This window comes from Nicotiana sylvestris, chromosome 2, assembly GCF_000393655.2.
Source record: "Nicotiana sylvestris chromosome 2, ASM39365v2, whole genome shotgun sequence".
Lineage (NCBI taxonomy): Eukaryota > Viridiplantae > Streptophyta > Magnoliopsida > Solanales > Solanaceae > Nicotiana > Nicotiana sylvestris.
The window spans coordinates 16,666,218-16,685,212 of record NC_091058.1 but is presented as its reverse complement, the minus strand read 5'-3'; the positions used below and the strand labels follow the sequence as shown (position 1 = coordinate 16,685,212).

General features: G+C 38.2%; 1 protein-coding gene across 1 annotated transcript; it reads left to right on the top strand.

The window, feature by feature from the left end:
- Positions 1–310: 310 nt before the first annotated feature.
- On the top strand, positions 311–1,060 carry LOC138882997 (uncharacterized protein C4H3.14c-like). The gene has a single exon (XM_070163650.1). The coding sequence runs from the start codon at positions 311–313 to the stop codon at positions 1,058–1,060; it is 750 nt and encodes a 249-aa protein (XP_070019751.1).
- The last annotated feature ends 17,935 nt before the right edge of the window (positions 1,061–18,995 follow it).

Below are 18,995 nucleotides of genomic sequence, written 5' to 3'. Positions count from 1 at the left end.
TATTATTCCCGCCAACAACAACCTTTTAAGAATATCTGGTCAGGCAGACATTTGGATTGAGCCTTTGATTGGCTCAATTGAAAAAGAGAAGATGAATATCCATAGTTGCTTGACTTTGATGAACGGCATTGTTCATTCCACTTTGAAAACAATTCATCAAACGTTGATGGGTAGAATTTCTCTTTTAGAGAAGGTGGCTCGTGACTCTGAGAAAACAATTCTTGAGGCCGAGAAAGTGACTTGTGAAGCTCAACTAGAAGCGGCTAACTGGAAAGGGTAATTTGATAGTGCACAAATTGCTATTGAAGATATGCAAGAGAATAGGAGTAACTTGGAGCATCAGGTACGTGCATTGACTTTGGAATTGGCAGTGGCCAAGGCTTCTTCAAGCCAAGCAGTGAAGGACAAAGAAAGCCTTGAATCTTCTTTCTCAGATCAGCTATCTAAGGCAGATGAGGAGATTAAAGAGTTGAAAGCACTTCTGAGTCAAAAGGAGGTTTATGAGAAGGATCTTGCACAGAGCTTGACTCAAACTCAAATGGACTTGAGGGCCTCTACTGATAAAATCCGTGCTTTGGAAAGTTCCAATGCCTCTCTTCAAATCTCCTTCAATTCCACCTTGGCTGAAAATGAAGAACTCAAAAGTGAAATTGCTGTTTGGGAAAGAGACTACGAGCTTCTCGAGGATAAAATGACTGTTGAGGTAAGTTGGACTTTTCTGAATTCTCGTCGTGATGCCTTAACCGAGGCTAGCCAAGAGAACTTTAATTTAGAGTCAGAATTGGCTAAAGTCATGGAGACTATTGAGAAGGCTCAACAACCACTGGACTTTCCATCTCCCGCAATTGAGGCTCCCATGGCTGAAGCTCCCGAAACTAATGTAGCCTTGGCTCAAGTTCCTGAAGTTGAAGCTACCGTGGATCAAGCTCCCGAAGGTGAAGCTTCCGTGACTCTTGCTCACCTCATCGAGCCTGCTGTTTCAAGTCAAGTTGATACCGTGCTTGTGGCTGCTCCTTCTGATGTTGGCACCGTTACTTCTGATGCTCCTGCCTCCCAGTGACCAATTTTTATAACTTAACTTATTTTTTCTTTTTTCTTTTTCTTTTTTGAAGATAATGATCAAACCCTTAGTTTGTTTTTAAGGGTTTTTAGAAGGAAAAAGTCCCCGGTTCTTATTATGGGGCATCTATATAAAACAATTTTGATGACTAAGTTTATACTTAGTCTTTAGATTTTAAATATATTAAGAAGTTTTTATTACTTCTATTCGTTCTATTCTTGCCTTTTATTTTTAAGGACTTAAAGAATAGCTTGCATTTTTATCCTTTGAAAATGCTCTATGATTAATGTCATGACTTAATAATTTGAGTTTTATAAAAGAGGGCCCTTTTATATTTTCGATACTTAATGAAGAAGACGTCTCAACTTCATAATGGTGTTATAATACGATGAAAGGAATAGGAACACACATGTTTTGTTTGAAATAACTTTGACAAGTTTTTATTTATGAACCTTGACAAGTTTTTATTTATGAACCTTGACAAGTTTTTGAATAATACTTTACATGTATTTGGATTACATCTATAGCTTTCTCGTAACTGTTTTTCTTGTAACAGATTTTTACAAAAGAAAAATAATACACACAAGGTTTTTCCTTATAACCCGTTTTAGTACATAGTCATTACCCTAACTCCATGTATTAGGAAGGGTTTGAGAAGTGACTCCATTGTTCTCATGAGAAATAACACTATGATGAATGCCATAGCTCTTCATTGTCTTAATGGGAAAGAACACTATGGTGAATGCTATGAATGCCGTAACTTTTGCTCTGCACTTGTTTCTTCTAAGCTTGTTTTTTTCCTCAAATCTTTGCTTGATTTTTACACATATGTCTATGTATATTATGTAGTTCCCAAGTGTTTGAGCGTTGAAGTTTGAAGCCTCGAGAACTTGTTTGTTTCTATCATCTTGGTCCTTTTCTTGAAAAGGAAAAACATACGGGACTCGGAGGGACGATTATAGATGAAGACTGCATAACCCGTTTTCGTTTCTATCAGAATAATTGTAACCCTAGGCCAGGAAATTTAGGTTACTCTGTGTGCCTTACAGGTCGTGACTCATCATTTAGTACGGGCTAGCTTTTTGCCTATCATCTAAAATTATTAGTAAAATTAATAATTCAAAAATGAAATTTAAAATGGTTATACCTGACCGTGGGTTTTCCTTAGAAATAGTATCTCTTCAAATGAATAGCATTCCAATATGAAGGCAGTATCTTGCCATCCATTGTTTCCAGTTCATATGCTCCCTTTCCTGCAACATCACTAATTCTGTAGGGTCCTTCCCATGTTGTTCTTAACTTCCCTGAGTTAGTTAACTTTGTAGATTGAAAGACCTTTTTAAGTACGAAGTCCCCAATTTTGAAGAATATGAGGCGCACTTTTCGGTTGTAATATCGTTCAATGACTTGCTTTTGTGCTGCCATCCATATTAATGCAGCTTCTCTTCTTCCCTCGAGTAAATCAAGATTGGCCCGCATCTCTTCGCTATTAGACTCCTCCGTTGCCTGCATGAACCGTGTGCTCGGCTCTTCTATCTCAACTGGAATCAAGGCTTCGGCTCCGTAAACCAACGAGAATGGTATTTCGCCCGTACTTGTTTTAGCAGTTGTTCGATATGCCCATAAAACCCCAGGTAACACTTCATGCCAGTTACCTTTTGCTTCTTGTTGTTAATGATAATCTTGTTTGTTGACTCTGCCTGCCCATTACCCACTGGATGGTATGGTGTTGACGTAATCCTTTTAATTTGCCAGCTTTGAAAAAATTCCGTGATCTGAGATCCAGTAAATTGAGGGCCATTATTACATATGATCTTCTTTGGTACGCCGAATCGACATATGCTATTTCGCCAAATGAAATCTCTAACTTCCTTTTCTCGCACCTGTTTGAATGCGCCTGCCTCTACCCATTTAGTAAAATAATTAGTGAGAACAAGCAAAAATTTTACCTGTCCTTTTGCTTGCGGTAATGGACCCATGATATCCATTCCCCATTTCATAAATGGCCATGGTGCAATGATCGGATGTAACAATTCCGCAGGTCTATGAATATTGTTACCGTACCTTTGGCATTTATCACATTTGGCCACGAAACTTTCTGCCTCTTCTTCCATTTTAGGCCAGTAATAACCTGCCCTAATCAAGGTTCTTACCAGTGATATTTCACCTGCGTGATTCCCACAATGACCCTCGTGTACTTCTCTCATTACATACTCTGTTTGCGAAGGTCCAAGACATCTTGCTAATGGACCACCGAACATTTTACGATAAAAATTGCCTTGTTTTAAGCAGTACCGAGTAGCTTTTCTTCGAAGCGCACAAGCCTTTTTCTTGTCATCAGGAATGGTTCCATACTGCAAAAAGCAACAATTTCGTTCCTCCAATCCCAAGTTAAATTATTAAAATTTACCTCGTTAACATCAGGATCAAGAACTGAATGAAATAAATGTATCACTGAGGCATTTGCATCATTTGTCACATCGGCCGCAGATGCAAGATTAGCTAGGGCGTCTGCTTCAAGATTTTCGTCCCTGGGTATTTGTCTAATTTTCCAATCTTGAAATTGTTTTATCAATTCATGTACCTTTTCTAAATACTGTTTCATCCTTGCTTCCCTGGCTGTATAAGTCCCCAACATTTGATTAACTACGAGTTGTGAATCACTCTTGATTATAATCCGATTTATGCCAAGTTCCCGTGCCAGTTCTAAACCTGCAATCATAGCCTCATATTCTGCCTCATTATTAATTATGGAATGACATTTAATAGCTTGCCGAATGGTTTCACCCATAGGTGGTACCAATACTATCCCTAAACCTGCTCCTCTCACATTAGATGAGCCGTCAGTGAATAAAGTCCAAGTTCCTGGGTTGGCTCCATGGAACACCAGTAATTCTCTTTCTGCTTCTAACTGTATTCCCTGACTAAATTCAGCCACAAAATCAACTAATACTCGTGATTTTATAGTAGTTCTAGGTTGGTATGCAATTTCGTATTCACTTAACTCTATTGCCCACTTAGCTAACCTACATGATAACTCATGCTTATGTAGTATGTTACGTAAAGGGTAGGTAGTTACCACAATGATAGAATGATATTGATAGTAAGGTCTTAACTTCCTAGATGCCATGATTAACACAAGTGCAAGTTTTTCTAACTGAGGATACCTCGTTTCTGCATCTAACAAAGATTTACTTACGTAATAGATAGGTGATTGTTTACCTTGCTCTTCTCGGACCAGAACAACACTTACCGCCACCTCCGAAACAATAAGGTATAGGAGTAACTTTTCCCCAGCCTTTGGTTTTGCCAACAGAGGAGGATTTGATAAGTACGTTTTCAAATTCCTAAGTGCTTGTTGGCATTCCTCATTCCATTCAAAATGATCCTGCTTTTTAAGAGCTGAGAATAATTTAAAACACTTCTCTGATGATTTAGAGATGAGTCTTCCCAAGGCCGCAATTCTCCCTGTTAATCTTTGAACTTCTTTCTTGTTTGAAAGTAAGTCGGGGATTTCTTCAATGGCTTTAATCTGTGCAGGATTTACTTCAATTCCACGGTTAGAAACAAGAAAACCCAAAAACTTACCTGATGCAATGCCAAATGCACATTTTTCGGGATTTAACTTCATATTATATTTACGCAGAATTGAAAATGTGTCAGACAAGTGTGATATGTGATTTTTTGAGTGCTGAGTTTTAACAAGCATATCATCTATATATACCTCCATTGTCTTTCCTAAATATTCCTGAAACATTTTGGTAACTAACCTCTGGTACGTTGCACCTGCATTCTTTAGACCAAATGACATTACTTTATAACAATAAGTCCCCTTGTCTGTTATGAATGAAGTTTTTTCTTCATTTGCCGGATCCATTTTAATCTGATTATATCCTGAATATGCATCTAGAAAACTTAACAATTCATGACCTGCAGTTGCATCAATCAATTGATCTATGTGTGATAGTGGAAAAGAATCTTTAGGGCAGACTTTGTTAAGATCTGTATAATCCACACAAACCCGCCACTTACCATTTTTCTTTGGAACCACAACAGTATTAGCTAACCATTTAGGATACTTTACCTCTCGAATAGAACCAATATTTAGCAATTTTTGGACTTCTTCTTGAATAACCCGATTCTTGAAAGTTCCCTGCTTTCTTTTCTTTTGCTTCACAGGAGGATATGACGGATCTTCATTTAGTTTATGAGTCATCACCTCTGGTGGTATTCCTGTCATGTCGGAGTGGGACCAAGCAAAACAGTCCATGTTAGCTTTCAAAAATTCGATTAACTTACCTTTCATTCCTTGGTCAAGGTTATCCCCGACATAGAATTTTTTATTAGGCCACTGAGCAAACAACACGACAGGTTCAAATTCCTCTATCGTTGTTTTGATGTCTTCATTCTCTTATGGTTCTTGAATGGTATCAGGTCTTGAGTCTATATCTGTTCGCACTTGTTCAGTTTAGGTCTGTGTTGTGGTGTCCTCAACTGCCTTTTGTGATTGCTATTTGCCTTCACTTCTCGTGCTTGTATCTGCAACGGAATTAATATCCCTGGATGTATGTTGATCTCCGCAAATTTGACAAATCCCCCATGGCGATGGAAATTTGATAACTTGATGCAAGGTTGAAGGAACAACATCCATTTCGTGGATCCATGGTCTCCCCAGAATCATGTTGTAAACCATCTCCATGTCTACTACCTGGAACTTTGTATCTTTGACGACCCCTTCAACAAAAGTGGTGAGTGTTACTTCTCCTTTTGTGACGACACTGGAATTATCAAATCCAGATAGAGTATGCGCCTTTGGTATTATTCTATCTTCAGCTTGCATCTCACGTAGCACTCTTAGCAAAATAATATTCACGGAACTACCTAGATCAATCAAAACTCGTTTCACATTAGTATCATGCACAATTAAAGATATTACCAGTGCATCGTTATGAGGGATTAATACGCCATCTGTATCTGCATCATTGAATGTAATATTGCCTTCTTCTAGAATATGCCGCACCCGTTTCCCTTGGGTAATAGTTATTTTGGAAGTTTTGTTAGCCACAGTATATGACACACTATTAATGTCTTCACCCCCACTTATAACGTTAACAGTTCTTTTGGGAGAAGTGGCTTTGGAGGCTCCTGCCTGGTTTTCATGTAAGCTTGCTTTCCTTTCTCGCTGAACAACTCTGTAAGATATTCTTGTTTTAATAAATGATCAACTTCACTTTGTAAAAATCTGCAATCTGCTGTTTTATGCCCGTGATCATTATGGAACTCACACCAATGGCCAGGGTTGCACATGTTTGGATTCGATCTCATTTCCTTTGGCCATAGAACCTTATCTCCCATGTTTTTTAAAACAGCTACGAGCTCGGAGGTGCTGACGTTGAAGTTGTAACCTCTGAATCTCGCTTTTAAATTTCTATCATCATCCCGTGACTCATAGTTGTTTCGCTCGTTCCTAAATTTTGATGAAGAACCTGATTCTCTATTTCTTGATCTGTGATCGTGCCTTTGATTATCCTGTTTTGACCGTGAGCCTTTCCCCGCAGGTCCCATATAAGGCTCGTACCTGTTTTTACCGGATCTTTTTTTGTTCTCTGCACGTCGTGAACGTGAACTTTCTTCTTTTTGAGATCGAGGAACAATATCTTCCTCAATCCTCAACTTCGTGCTATACCTGTTATAAACATCGTTCCACATTGTAGCTGGGAATTCTCGAAGGCTTTCCTTTAGTCTTCTCATAGCTTCCGAGCTTTTTTCATTCAAATTGCTTGTGAAAGTTATAGCTGCCTAGTTATCAGGTACACGCGACAACGTCATTCTTTCACGTTGAAATCTGTCCACGAATTCTCTAAGCAATTCTAAATCTCCTTGCTTAATTTTGAAAATATCCTCCATTCTTTTTTCCACTTTTTGGGCTCCCGAGTGCGCTTTGATGAAAGAATTTGCAAGCTCAGCAAAAGAATTTATAGAATTTTCAGGTAAAAGGGAATACCACGTTAGTGCTCCTTTGGTGAGTGTTTCACCCAATTTCTTGACTAATACCAACTCGATCTCCTGCTTAGTCAAATCATTGCCTTTTACGCCCGTTGTGAATGCAGTCACGTGGTCCCGTGGGTCTGTCGTTCCATCATACTTTGGAATATCAGGCATTTTGAACTTTTTTGGAATTGGGAGTGGGACAACACTCGGCTTCCAGGGTTGTTGCGAATATCTGTCCATGTCTACCCCTTTGATTATGGACGACACTCCGTGTATCTGCTCTATGCATTCACTTTGCTCCTTGAGTTGTTTCTGCAAGGTTAGTACTAAATTTTGTAAATCAGAGTTAATTACTTTATCTGGTTCTCTCTCCTGCGATTTACTGGGGGTTCCACCGCTGCCTGAGTTAACAAGCCCGAAACGAGGGTTTTCTATAGTGTTATTATTTGGAGAAGGTGTGGGTGTTGCAACTGGTAACTGGTTAACAAGCGCTTCAACAGCTTTGCTGACCTCAGCAGTAATTAACTTCTGCAGAGCTTCATCAACAGCTTCAACATTTTCAAATTGAGCATACTCGTTTATTTGAGATCCATCAGGAGTACCCTCACGAGATTACCGTGGAGAGTCCTGCGGAGTAGGAACCTGAATGTTAATGTTTTGTGGGCCTCCCTGACTTTGTTGGTTCTCTTGGTTTCCTGGGATGTTGTCAATGTTATTCATGATTGATGTAACAAGGAAAGTCAAGTGAAACGAAAATAGATTATCAGATTCCCGATAACGGAACCAATTTGTTTAACCAAAAAATAGAATTTTAGTCAAAGCTAGAATTTAGAAGAACGCAGGTTACTGATAATCAAAAGAATATGTAGAAGAGAATAATTTGGAATAACCATAATGTAATCAGGAGAAAAACAAGTGAATCAGAGTATATTTCAATTGTGTTATGTGTCCTTACAAAAGCATTCTCCCTTTTATAATGGTTTTCTTGGAGATATGTGTATTGCCTTTGTCTTAATAAGGCAATTATGGGTAATAAATGACAATAAAAGAATCATTACTCAATCATTTATATTAAATACAAATTCTCTAACGTACTCAGTATTTAATGTATGTTAAATACTGAATTTGGACTCTCATGCGTTGTCAAATTCATTTCCTTGATTCTTCTTGATCTTTGAGCTTTAAATGACTTAAACAGGTGCGGGCGCCGAACTATTTGAATAACTACCCATGCCTCTTTCATCACCTTCTCTCGTATCTGTTATTGCTCGTGCCTCTTGGCTAATTATAACTCTTTGACCATTTGACTAATCCACGTGTCATGATACGTCACCTCTAATATACAAACTCAATTTTTCCAAATACAATCATGCCAAAAAGAAAGAAGGGATAGACTTAACATACCTGGACCGATTCTCTTGACAATACCTCTAACACACTTCAATCACGACGAAACACGTGACAACGAGATCAAAATAGGGAATAATCCGTATGATATTCTTGAGAAATATTACACCGTATTCCCTTATATTTTCCAAATCTCACGTTCTTACGATGCCATGAAATTTTGTTTAAAATTGATATATGTATCTCTCTTAAGATGCAAAATCTCTCTTTAATGGATACATGTCTTAAGAATGCTAAATCTCTCTGTTATGGATATATGTCAAAAGAATGCCAAATCTCTCGTTCTTATCATGTTATGAAGTTTTAAACCACGTATTTGAGCCCTCATCCGTTACTTTATAAATTTTAGTATCCAACCTTGATAAGATAAGAGATCCCTTGAATTTGTAAGCTTGTGGGCCCCATTTTCTGGCTTAGTTGGCCAAAGACTTTTTCATGTTTTGCCACCTTGCAATCTAAGCCAAAGAGTCACAATTTTTGCTTGATTAAGACTCACAATGCTGCCACATTTGGGGGTCCTTAAAATTATCTCAAGATCTTAATTAATCTCCCACTATTCCTTAATTAATCAATTATTCACATAATTAAGAATTATCTCAAATTACTTAAAATACTACTCACTTTTAACACCCTTTATACATCATACTATCATGGTCATATGGTACCTTATATGGTACTAGTCCATAAATATCGAGTATTAACGCTCGACCCGAATTCTATCCAAACATGCCAAACTTGGACGAAAAATCATTTTCTTTGACTTGCTTCCCCTCTCACCTTCACGAATTTTCTCATCACTTGTTTGTAATAGTATAACCATCATAATCTCCAAATAATCTTTTTTTTAGACTGATGTCAATTACCTTACGATAAATTCAACGTACAATGCTACAGGGTGCAACATCATCGTAATTTAATACTACGAAGCGTAACATCATTGTAATGTAGTACTGCAAGGCATAACATCATTGTAATATAACACCGTGGGATGTAATATCGATGTAATATTGTGGGGCGTAACATCATTCTCCCTTTTGGAATATCCATCCTCGAATGTTGACTGATGCTCTTATCATTTTCATAACTTATAGCTCTTGTGAATACCTTAATACTCTCCTTACCATTTAGGCAGTTGTTCTGTGAATAAATCCAAAGGCCAAGACATTTCCCCCTTTAGGCCTCTTTCCCACCATGACTTGTGATCGAATTTCTTCCAATCTTGTAATTGTTGCTACCTTCTATCATGCAACCTCTACGATGTTGATCTTGTAAGTGTGCCTATGCGACTCTCGTCTCCTTTTTCCTCCAGCTTTTAGCCAATCTCTAGGCCTTACTTTGTAAACATATATAAGGCTTAATAGGATGCCTCTCTGGGCATCTATAGGTGTACTGAAGTTCTTCGCTCGATACTTTGTAGAACTTACGAATATTGCTATATCTTATAGACCTGGTTATCTATTTGTATGACTTTACTGCATCTATGTAGCTCATACTATACCATAACTCTTACTTTGATTTATTGTTACTAAGGTCTACAACCAACTCTAGGTTACTCTCGTTGCTTATCCTTAAGACTGATGGTCTAATCTCATCTCATACTGTTGAACTTTTATCCATCTATTGTTGATTCACCTTAATGTTGATCCATCATCTACCACTGATAACTTGATCTCTTATGTAATACCGCCGCTAGGGCTTGCATCTCATCGGGGACATCTGGAGTAATTAGATTGATACACCTAGGGGTGATACAATACTTCCATAACCGTACTTTATAGAATCCCAATGTGACTCACCTTATATGGGTATTTTAGTCCCTTACAATTCATGAAATCCTCTTTAAGTCATTACTCACTCGAAGGCCCAAACGTCATCCTTTATCTATCACAATCACACTGTCATTCTACTACCAGGACAACATTCCATCTCTTCTGAATGCTACTAGTCTTAGACTCATTTGAGTTCATTCAGGCTATATTGAGCTTTCTATAACTTAGAGGAACTATCATCCCCTTTGTTTTCATGGGCAATCCCAAGGACTTACCCATTTTTGTCACCTTCTCACTTGTCCTTTTCTTGTCCTTACTCATGTCTTTCTAAAACCTTGTCGTTCTATCATTCTTTAGCTTGTGACCGATTTCCTTATGCTTTTCTGGAACATCAAGGGAGACCTCACATCGTCTCTAACTTTTCTTTTACTCTCTAATTAGAACTTTCGGTACATAGAAACCATAGGCCGGAAGGTATGCCACTGACGACGCTGCTATCATTCCTGGATACGGAATCCTTGCACTTTTAGCCTTTTATCCGTAGTATGGACTATTCACAAACTTCTGCATTTGAGTATCTCGTATGGTGTTCACCTTTACTTTACTTATCTTATAATCTTGCATCACTTCTTTTATCTCTCTCATGACCTCCCTTCCACATAAGTATAATTCACATCCATAACTTGAAGCTCTATTATAATACTTACACCTCAGGTGCATACATGATCTGGTGGTAGTTCCATACTGAATTTTTATGAGGTTGGTACTCTTCTAACTGGCTTTCTCGTAGAGCCATTATAGAATACAGTTGTTGTGCTATCTTTCTTGCACCTCTAATATCAAGAGTGATTCTGCTATGTTCTCAATCATGATTCATATAACTTCTAGGTCCAATAATCTACTTCGTTGATGTAAATCTTTAGTTTCCTCCTCCTTCTGACCGGCTTTTATGTCGGCTTAAGTTATCTTCCAATCTGCGGCTCATGATATTAGTTATTACTTTAGCCCTTCATGGACGCTATGGAATATCCATGACACAATCTTCTAACAATTCATTCCTTTGTCTATGACCTGGGCTCAATTCTTTCTTTTAACTTATACCGGAATCATCTACGGTTGTATGATTGTCAACATATATGCTGCATGGAAAATAATCCGAATTCTTAAGTGCGTTCATATTATAACCAACTCCGGATCATTGATCAAATAATTTTTTCTGTTTCATCTTAGCTTTCTTTCAACATATGTATTACTTTTCCTGGTCTTTTTGCCCCTTATTACGTCCATACTTAGCTTATCTTGGTGCCCATACATGCTAGAGTTTTCGTGCAAGTCATATGATCTCGAATATTACTTTTAATTTTACTTCCCGTTCATTAGCCACGGTAGGTGCCACTTTCCTTTAGAGTGCTTACAATATTGTTGTGAGACTGTTGTTACACGACCATTTCCTCTTTAGGTCGTTGTGCTTAGGTTGAAGTCTTCTTTCTTATTTCCTCAGCTAGTATTTAGTTGTAGTACTTAGGGAGAACTGTTGACTCTTATAAAGCTGTGAGCTTATTACAGACCTTTTGATGTCCTTCCTTGCCTATAATCATCGGTAGTTGCTTACCTCCATGTCCTTATGCTTGTAGGGTTGCTTCTGAACTGATATTTTGACTGTCTTCCCAGTGGCACTTTCTTTTATCCCCGTAACACTCATATTGTACCTTTAACTACCCTGACTCCTATTTGAATATATCTCAAGTATTATAATAACATTACTGCGAGGCTGAATTCTCCATGTTGGGGTTTACTACATTTATCTTGCATGATCTGCTGATTTGTCTGTAAATTCTTGTCTAGTCATGACTAGACACTTCCTGAATCAACTACTAACTACTCGTCGACCCATTCTCATATCCATATTCCGCGTAATCTCTCTTGGGTTATTTCCTTTGTCTAAATTATCTCTTGCGCTGGCTCCTTATTTATCAATAACCTTCCGGGCAGGAACCCTTACTTTCTTTTTCTGACGTTGTGCTTACATAACGTTCTAGAATCATAGCATATCTATAAGATTTGGATAAGTGCAATCTTATTCCTTTCTCATTTTTATCGCACTCTTCCTTTACCATTCCATAGTTACTAGAACAACTTAATTCTGTCTTAATGTCACATCACTCCATATTCCCACCTTTAAAGGAGTACTAAGATTTAGTGCTATGATGATCTACGTATAGATGTTTTACCTTTTCATCTCTAGCGTCTTTTCACGTCGATGACTCTTACTCGCCTTGCGAAAATCCTTCTGTACCAAGGATAACAAAACTCCTTACTCGCGAGGGTGACACCTAATGTAACTTGTACATACAGTCCCTTAAGCTTAACTTTGCTCACATTATTTGCTTTAGGGAAGCATCTTCCTGAATGACCATTCTCTGAATTTCTCCTGAATCTTCTTCTGTTGTCCATTCTACTATAGCCGGAACAAAATATGAAATTCTCATGATGCCGGCTATTATCAAATTACTAAATCCCTAATTGGTGTTTAGTTTATTTTGCTCACCAGCCCGTACTAATTTCTATTATTCTAGGGTCTAGCTTCTTCCTATTGGCAATTACGTTAGAGTCACGAACTTATTTCTCGAAATGAGCATATGACTTTATGGCCTATATTCTTTTGTTGTCTTAAGGCCTGTCACCTTTTTTTCCACATGACTATGGACCTGGTAATACAGTCATCTTTTTGATCTACCGTTGTCATCCATGTATCACATCTTACTCATAATTCTTCCTTATCTCTTTTCTCATTACCCTGCTAACATTTCTATCTATCACTTTATTCTGAAAATTTTAACAAGACGTTCTTTTGCTTTTTGCTCCCCTTGCTCCATCCACTAGCTCTTCGGATTGCTTAACATTCTCGCTTTACTAGGGATAGGAGCCACACTTAGGTAATATTTATCCCTTCAAGGCTTCCAGTGTCTATCTTTGTAATACTCATATCTAGTTGTACTATTTTAGAGTGCACCATCTGGATGTCTCACAAGGAGTTTTATTAGTACTTTTGCAATATCCTTCGGAAACATCAATTAATACAAACAATCCATCCACCATTTTGGGTTACTCTTACCCCAGCCGGATTCTGATATCCCGTCCTTCTCTTAAACCATATATATCTGCTCCTATAGGGCATAACTAAGATTGGTGTGGCCAATTGTTATTGTTGAAGGTAACTCAAAAGGCTTATATTCCTCTGCCTAAGTTGTAAATACTGTTAACCTTCATTAATTGGGCGCCTCGTACCCTTTTTCATCTTCTTTTGGTTGTTGAAACTTGTATTTATCTTATGAATCTCTCATTGTCTTTCCCTATAAAGGTGGATAGATATTCTTGCCTTAAGGCTCCTTATAAAGAGGCTTATACGTCTCAGTACACACATGATCTACTAAAGACCTTACATTTACTTATCATAAGCATCATGAAAAATTGAGTTCTTCTGACCCAACTCTTCCATAGTCACATTCAATCTCTCACCACCTATCTTTCTGGATGTAGACATTGTCGTATTATGAATAGGATAGAGTTCAGGAAATTGAGTTCTTACAACTGAGCTCTATCACACGATCTAGAGTAACAAGAAAGAGTGACAGTCCTAAAATCCCTGTAGCCTCCTGCTTATAAGTGTGGTGCACGACACACCCATAAACAAGACTCTACTAGACATGACTTGTAGACATCCCTTGGACAGAACTGCTATTATACCACTTTTGTCACGACCCAAATTGATGGGCCGCAACGGGCACCCGGTACCTTACTCAACCGAGTACCTTATCTTTCATTTCATACTATCATAGGTAAATGAGCCAGAGAGTCTGTCATGAGATAAGTACAATAAAAATATGGAGAAATACTCGACCATTGGACGATCCAACATCTAATCCAAACTTATACATATGACGTACGAGCTTATAAGGCCAAAATAACCACTCGTATATTGGACATAGGCCGACAAGGCCATACAATCCTTTATGTACATGACATCTATCTACAAGCCTCTAAGGATACATAAGTGTCATAAAGGTTGGGACAAAGCCCCTCTATACCAAACAATACACATCTAAATCATATTAACCAAACGAGTAACTCCGGATCAAATGGAGTGCACCAACATCATCTGCTAAGCTAATTGCCTACTTAGAGGACTCTCGACCTATCTATTGAGACTTGCGGGTATGAACGCAGTCCCCATGCAAAAGGGACGTCAGTACGAATAATGTACCAAGTATGTAAGGCATATAAATAAGTACATAACAGGCATGGAAGGAATGTTGAGTAAATGACTCAACCTGTAAGTCTTGATAATTCCGTAAATCATGAAATAACTATAGTGTCATGCATATGCATATGAATATCATCTCGTGCATAGGTACATATTTCATAACATCATCAGGCCTCTGAGGGTATCTCATCATATCATCTCGGCCACTGTGGGCAAAATCATCAACGTATACCAGCTGATCAAGTGGTGGTGTGTATATAACGCCGTAACCTTTTTTCTATATCCCATATAAATATAATATACATATATATGCGTATATAACGTCATCTGGTCATGGGTCAATATACATGTATAAATGCATGAAATGCATAAGAAATACGTTAATAATATTTTCTTGGAATGCCTCAAAATCCACATGCCTTTCGAATAAACTTTACAAATACGTATTTTTCTGAGACCCATGAACAAAGGATATAATAATAATCCGCTTGGGGAATCAATAATATAGACACCCCTAATATTTCTATGAATAGAGTCATTTATGAAAGTTGTGTATTTTGCTCGTTTCATTTGTATTATTTGGATCATTCCAAAAAGAAAGTAAGGATAGACTTACATACCTGGACCGATTCTCTTGACAATACCTCTAACACATGTTAATCACGACAAAATATGTGACGGCGAAATAGGGAATAATCTGTATGATATTCTTGAGAAATATTACACTGTATTCCCTTATAATTGCCAAATCTCACGTTCTTACGATGCCATGAAACTTTGTTTAAAATTGATATATGTATCTCTCTTAAGATGCCAAATCTCTCTTTAATGGATACATATCTTAAGAATGCCAAATCTCTATGTTATGGATATATGTCAAAAGAATGCCAAATATCTCGTTCTTATCATGTTATGAAGTTTCAAACCACCTATTTGAGCCCTCATCTGTTACTTTATAAATTTTAGTATCCAACCTTGATAAGATAAGAGATCCCTTGAATTTGTAAGCTTGTGGACCCCATTTTCTGGCTTAGTTGGCCAAAGACTTTTTCATGTTTTGCCACCTTGCAATCTAATCCAAAGAGTCACAATTTTGGCTTGATTAAGACTCAACATTGCTGCCACATTTGGGGGTCCTTAAAATTATCTCAAGATCTTAATTAATCTCCCACTATTCCATAATAACCAATTATTCACATAATTAAGAATTATCTCAAATTACTTAAAATACTACTCACTTTTAACACCCTTTATATATCATACTATCATGGTCATATGGTACCTTGTATGGTACTAGTCTATAAATATCGGGTATTAATGCTCGGCCCAAATTATATCCCAACATGCCAAACTTGGACGAAAATTCATTTTTTTTGACTTGCTTCCCCTCTCACCTTCACGAATTTTCTCATCACTTGTTTGAAATAGTATAATTATCATAATCTCCAAATAATCTTTTCCATAGACTGATGTCAATTACCTTACGACAAATTCAACGTACAATGCTATAGGGTGCAACATCGTCGTAATTTAATACTGCAAAACGTACCATCATCATAATGTAGTACTGTAAGGCATAACATCATCGTAATATAACATCGCAGCACGTAATATCGACGTAATATTGCAGGGCATAACATTTAAGATGTTATGTTGGTGATTTGAACGCACGAACATGTCCATATAATGTTTTTAGACTTGGGTGCATGTTTGGTTTGGAGCCCCGAGGGCTCGGGTGAGTTTCGGATAGGCTTCGGGGTGTTTTGACTTAGAAAATCTGGTGTGAGATTGCTATATCTGGTGTCTATTACACTGTGCTTCACGATGGCATAGTCACTCTCGCGATCGTGAAGGGGAAACTAGGTTGGGGGAGGATCTTACTCTACGCGAACGCGAGACCAAAGTCGGGAACGCGGGGCATTGGGGGGACTGCTCTACGTGAATGTGACCGGTCAACTGCAAACGCGTAATTTTAGGAGGGTTGGTCAGGGAACCTAGGGAAACCCTATGAAAATGGGAACCCCTTATCGCGAACGTGAAGATAGGGCGTGCTAAACCTTCGCGAACGCGTAGCCTTTCCTACGATCGCGTAAGACCTTAGGAGGCTGCTCTTCACGAAAGCGACAGTGCTCATGCGAACGTGATGAAAACTATCGTCCAGCACTTAAAACAGTAGCAGAAACGGGAAAGGGCCATAATTTCATATTTTCAAAAATTAGAAGGCATAGAGGCGATTTTCAAGAGACAAGTTCTTCCCCAAAGTGTTGGTATATGATTCTAAACCACTTTCTTTTGATTACCCATTGCATTTCATCAATTTTCATCCAAAAATCTAGGGTTTTCATGGTAGAAATTGGGGATTTGGGTAAAAATAGGGTTTTTTGTATAATTGGGATTTGGACCTCGATTTTGGTCAGATTTCGAAACTAATTGCATATTTAGGCTTGTTGGTAAATAGGTAATCGGGTTTTGGTCTGAACCTCGAGTTTTGACCAAGCAGGCCCGGGGTTGATTTTTGACTTTCTGGGGAAAATTATAGAAAACCTATAACTAAGCATTAGAGTAAAATTCTTTAGCCCTTATTGATGTTGTTAAGTTAATTATGGCTAGATACAAGTGAATTGGAGGCAAAATCTAAAGGGAAAGCGGTATTTGAGGCTTGAGTTTGGCCGTGGAACACGAGGTAAGCGTTTGGCCTAACCTTAGCTTGAGAGAATAAGTGTTATGTCTTATTTGCTATGTGTTAGTGTTGTGTACGATGTATAGGTGTGATGATGAGTATCTGTACGTTGGTGTCGAGCATGCCCGTGAGTCTTACACTGTGATTGTTGTGATTCTTACTATGTACTATTTATGCTTAAATTGACGATTATTCATGTTGGACAAGTCTTATGGTGTTTTTCTTCGTGTTTGACCATTGTTGAGTATTGACTCAAGTTGAGATTTATTTTGTGAAGTTAACTGTTGGAACGAGATTGGTTATAGTTGATTCCCTTGTCGGGATTTATTTGCTGCTATCGTTGACTCCCTTGCCGGGATATTATTTTTTCTACTGTTTGGATGATGAATGAGTGATAGAGTACGAAGGATGATATCGTGCACATTCATACTTATGCATACGGTGAGGAAAGAGTGATAAAGCACGAAGGGTGATTCCGTGCACATTTACATTATATTGATGCATATGGTGAGGAAGAGAGATACAGCATGAAGGGTGATGTCGTGCATATTCATACTTATTCATATGGTGAGGAAGAGTGATAAAGCACGAAGGGTGATGCCCTGCACATTTTTATTATTGATCGCATAGTGAGGATTGAGAGTAAAAGCACGAAGGGTGGTGTTATGCATTCATTTTCTGTTTGTTGTGATTATTTGCTGTTACCGGTTCAAGTGCCTTAATTGTTTTATTTCCTTTATTTCTGTGTTTCCTTATTATGGAATTACCCCATAGCATGTTGCCCCTTCCTGTTAATTTCTGTTTATATTTTCTTATTGATATTCTGTTAGATATTGTTTAACTGCACATGTTTATGATGTTTGTTGTGTCCTAGCCTCGTCACTACTTCGCTGAGGTTAGGCTTGACACGTACCAGTACATGGGATCAGTTGTACTAATACTACACTCTGCACTTTTTGTGCAAATATCGGTACTGGAACCTATGGACTGTATTTCAAGGTTGCTGCCTTCAGTCCAGTGGAGACCCAAGGTAGTCCTGCAGGTGTCCGCAGGCCTTGGCGTCCCCTTCTATCATATTTCTTTTCTATTTATATACTTTCAAATAGATGTACATTTCTTTGTTTAGACCTTTGTATGTAGCATTCGTAGACTGTCCATGAGATTGTGACACCAGTTCTGGGTAAAGTTTTATAATGGTTTCGTATTTTTACTAAGTTAATCAGTTAAATTCTGTTCTTCTGCATTTTGTTCCACTGTTTTTCTTATATTAACTTATAAATTGTTAAAAGATAAAGTAAAAAGGTAAAATAATCATTAATGTTGGCTTGACTAGCGGGTACAATGTTAGGCATCATCACGGTCCTGACGGTGGGAAATTTGGGTCGTGACAAGTTGGTATCAGAGCTCTAGGTTGCTCAGGTCTCACAATTCAGGGACAAGCTTAGTATAGTCTGATGGATTGGTATGGAGACGTCTGTGCTTATCCCCAAAGGCTACAAATTTAGGAACAGTTTCACTTCTATTCATCTCTATCATGCGATTTGATTTCTCAATGCTAATTGAACTTCTACTCTATTATTTCGTAGATGGCGAGAACACGTACCGCTTCAGTAGCTGATCAATAGCCTAAGCCCCCAGCGGCAGCTCCTACGAGGGGTAGAGGACGAGGCCGAGGCTGTGCTAGGGGTTGAGGTAGGGGAAAAGCTTAGCTTAGAGTAACAGCACCAGTGGCAAAGCCTCAGGTAGAGTTTGATGATAAGGTTCCGGCCCAAACATTTCCAGCGGGCCCAGCTCAGATTTTCATAGGGGTTCATCGCTACCTCG

Coding starts and splice junctions, on each gene's coding strand:
- LOC138882997 (XM_070163650.1), top strand. CDS start 311: ATGCAAGAGAATAGGAGTAACTTGGAGCATCAGGTACGTGCATTGACT.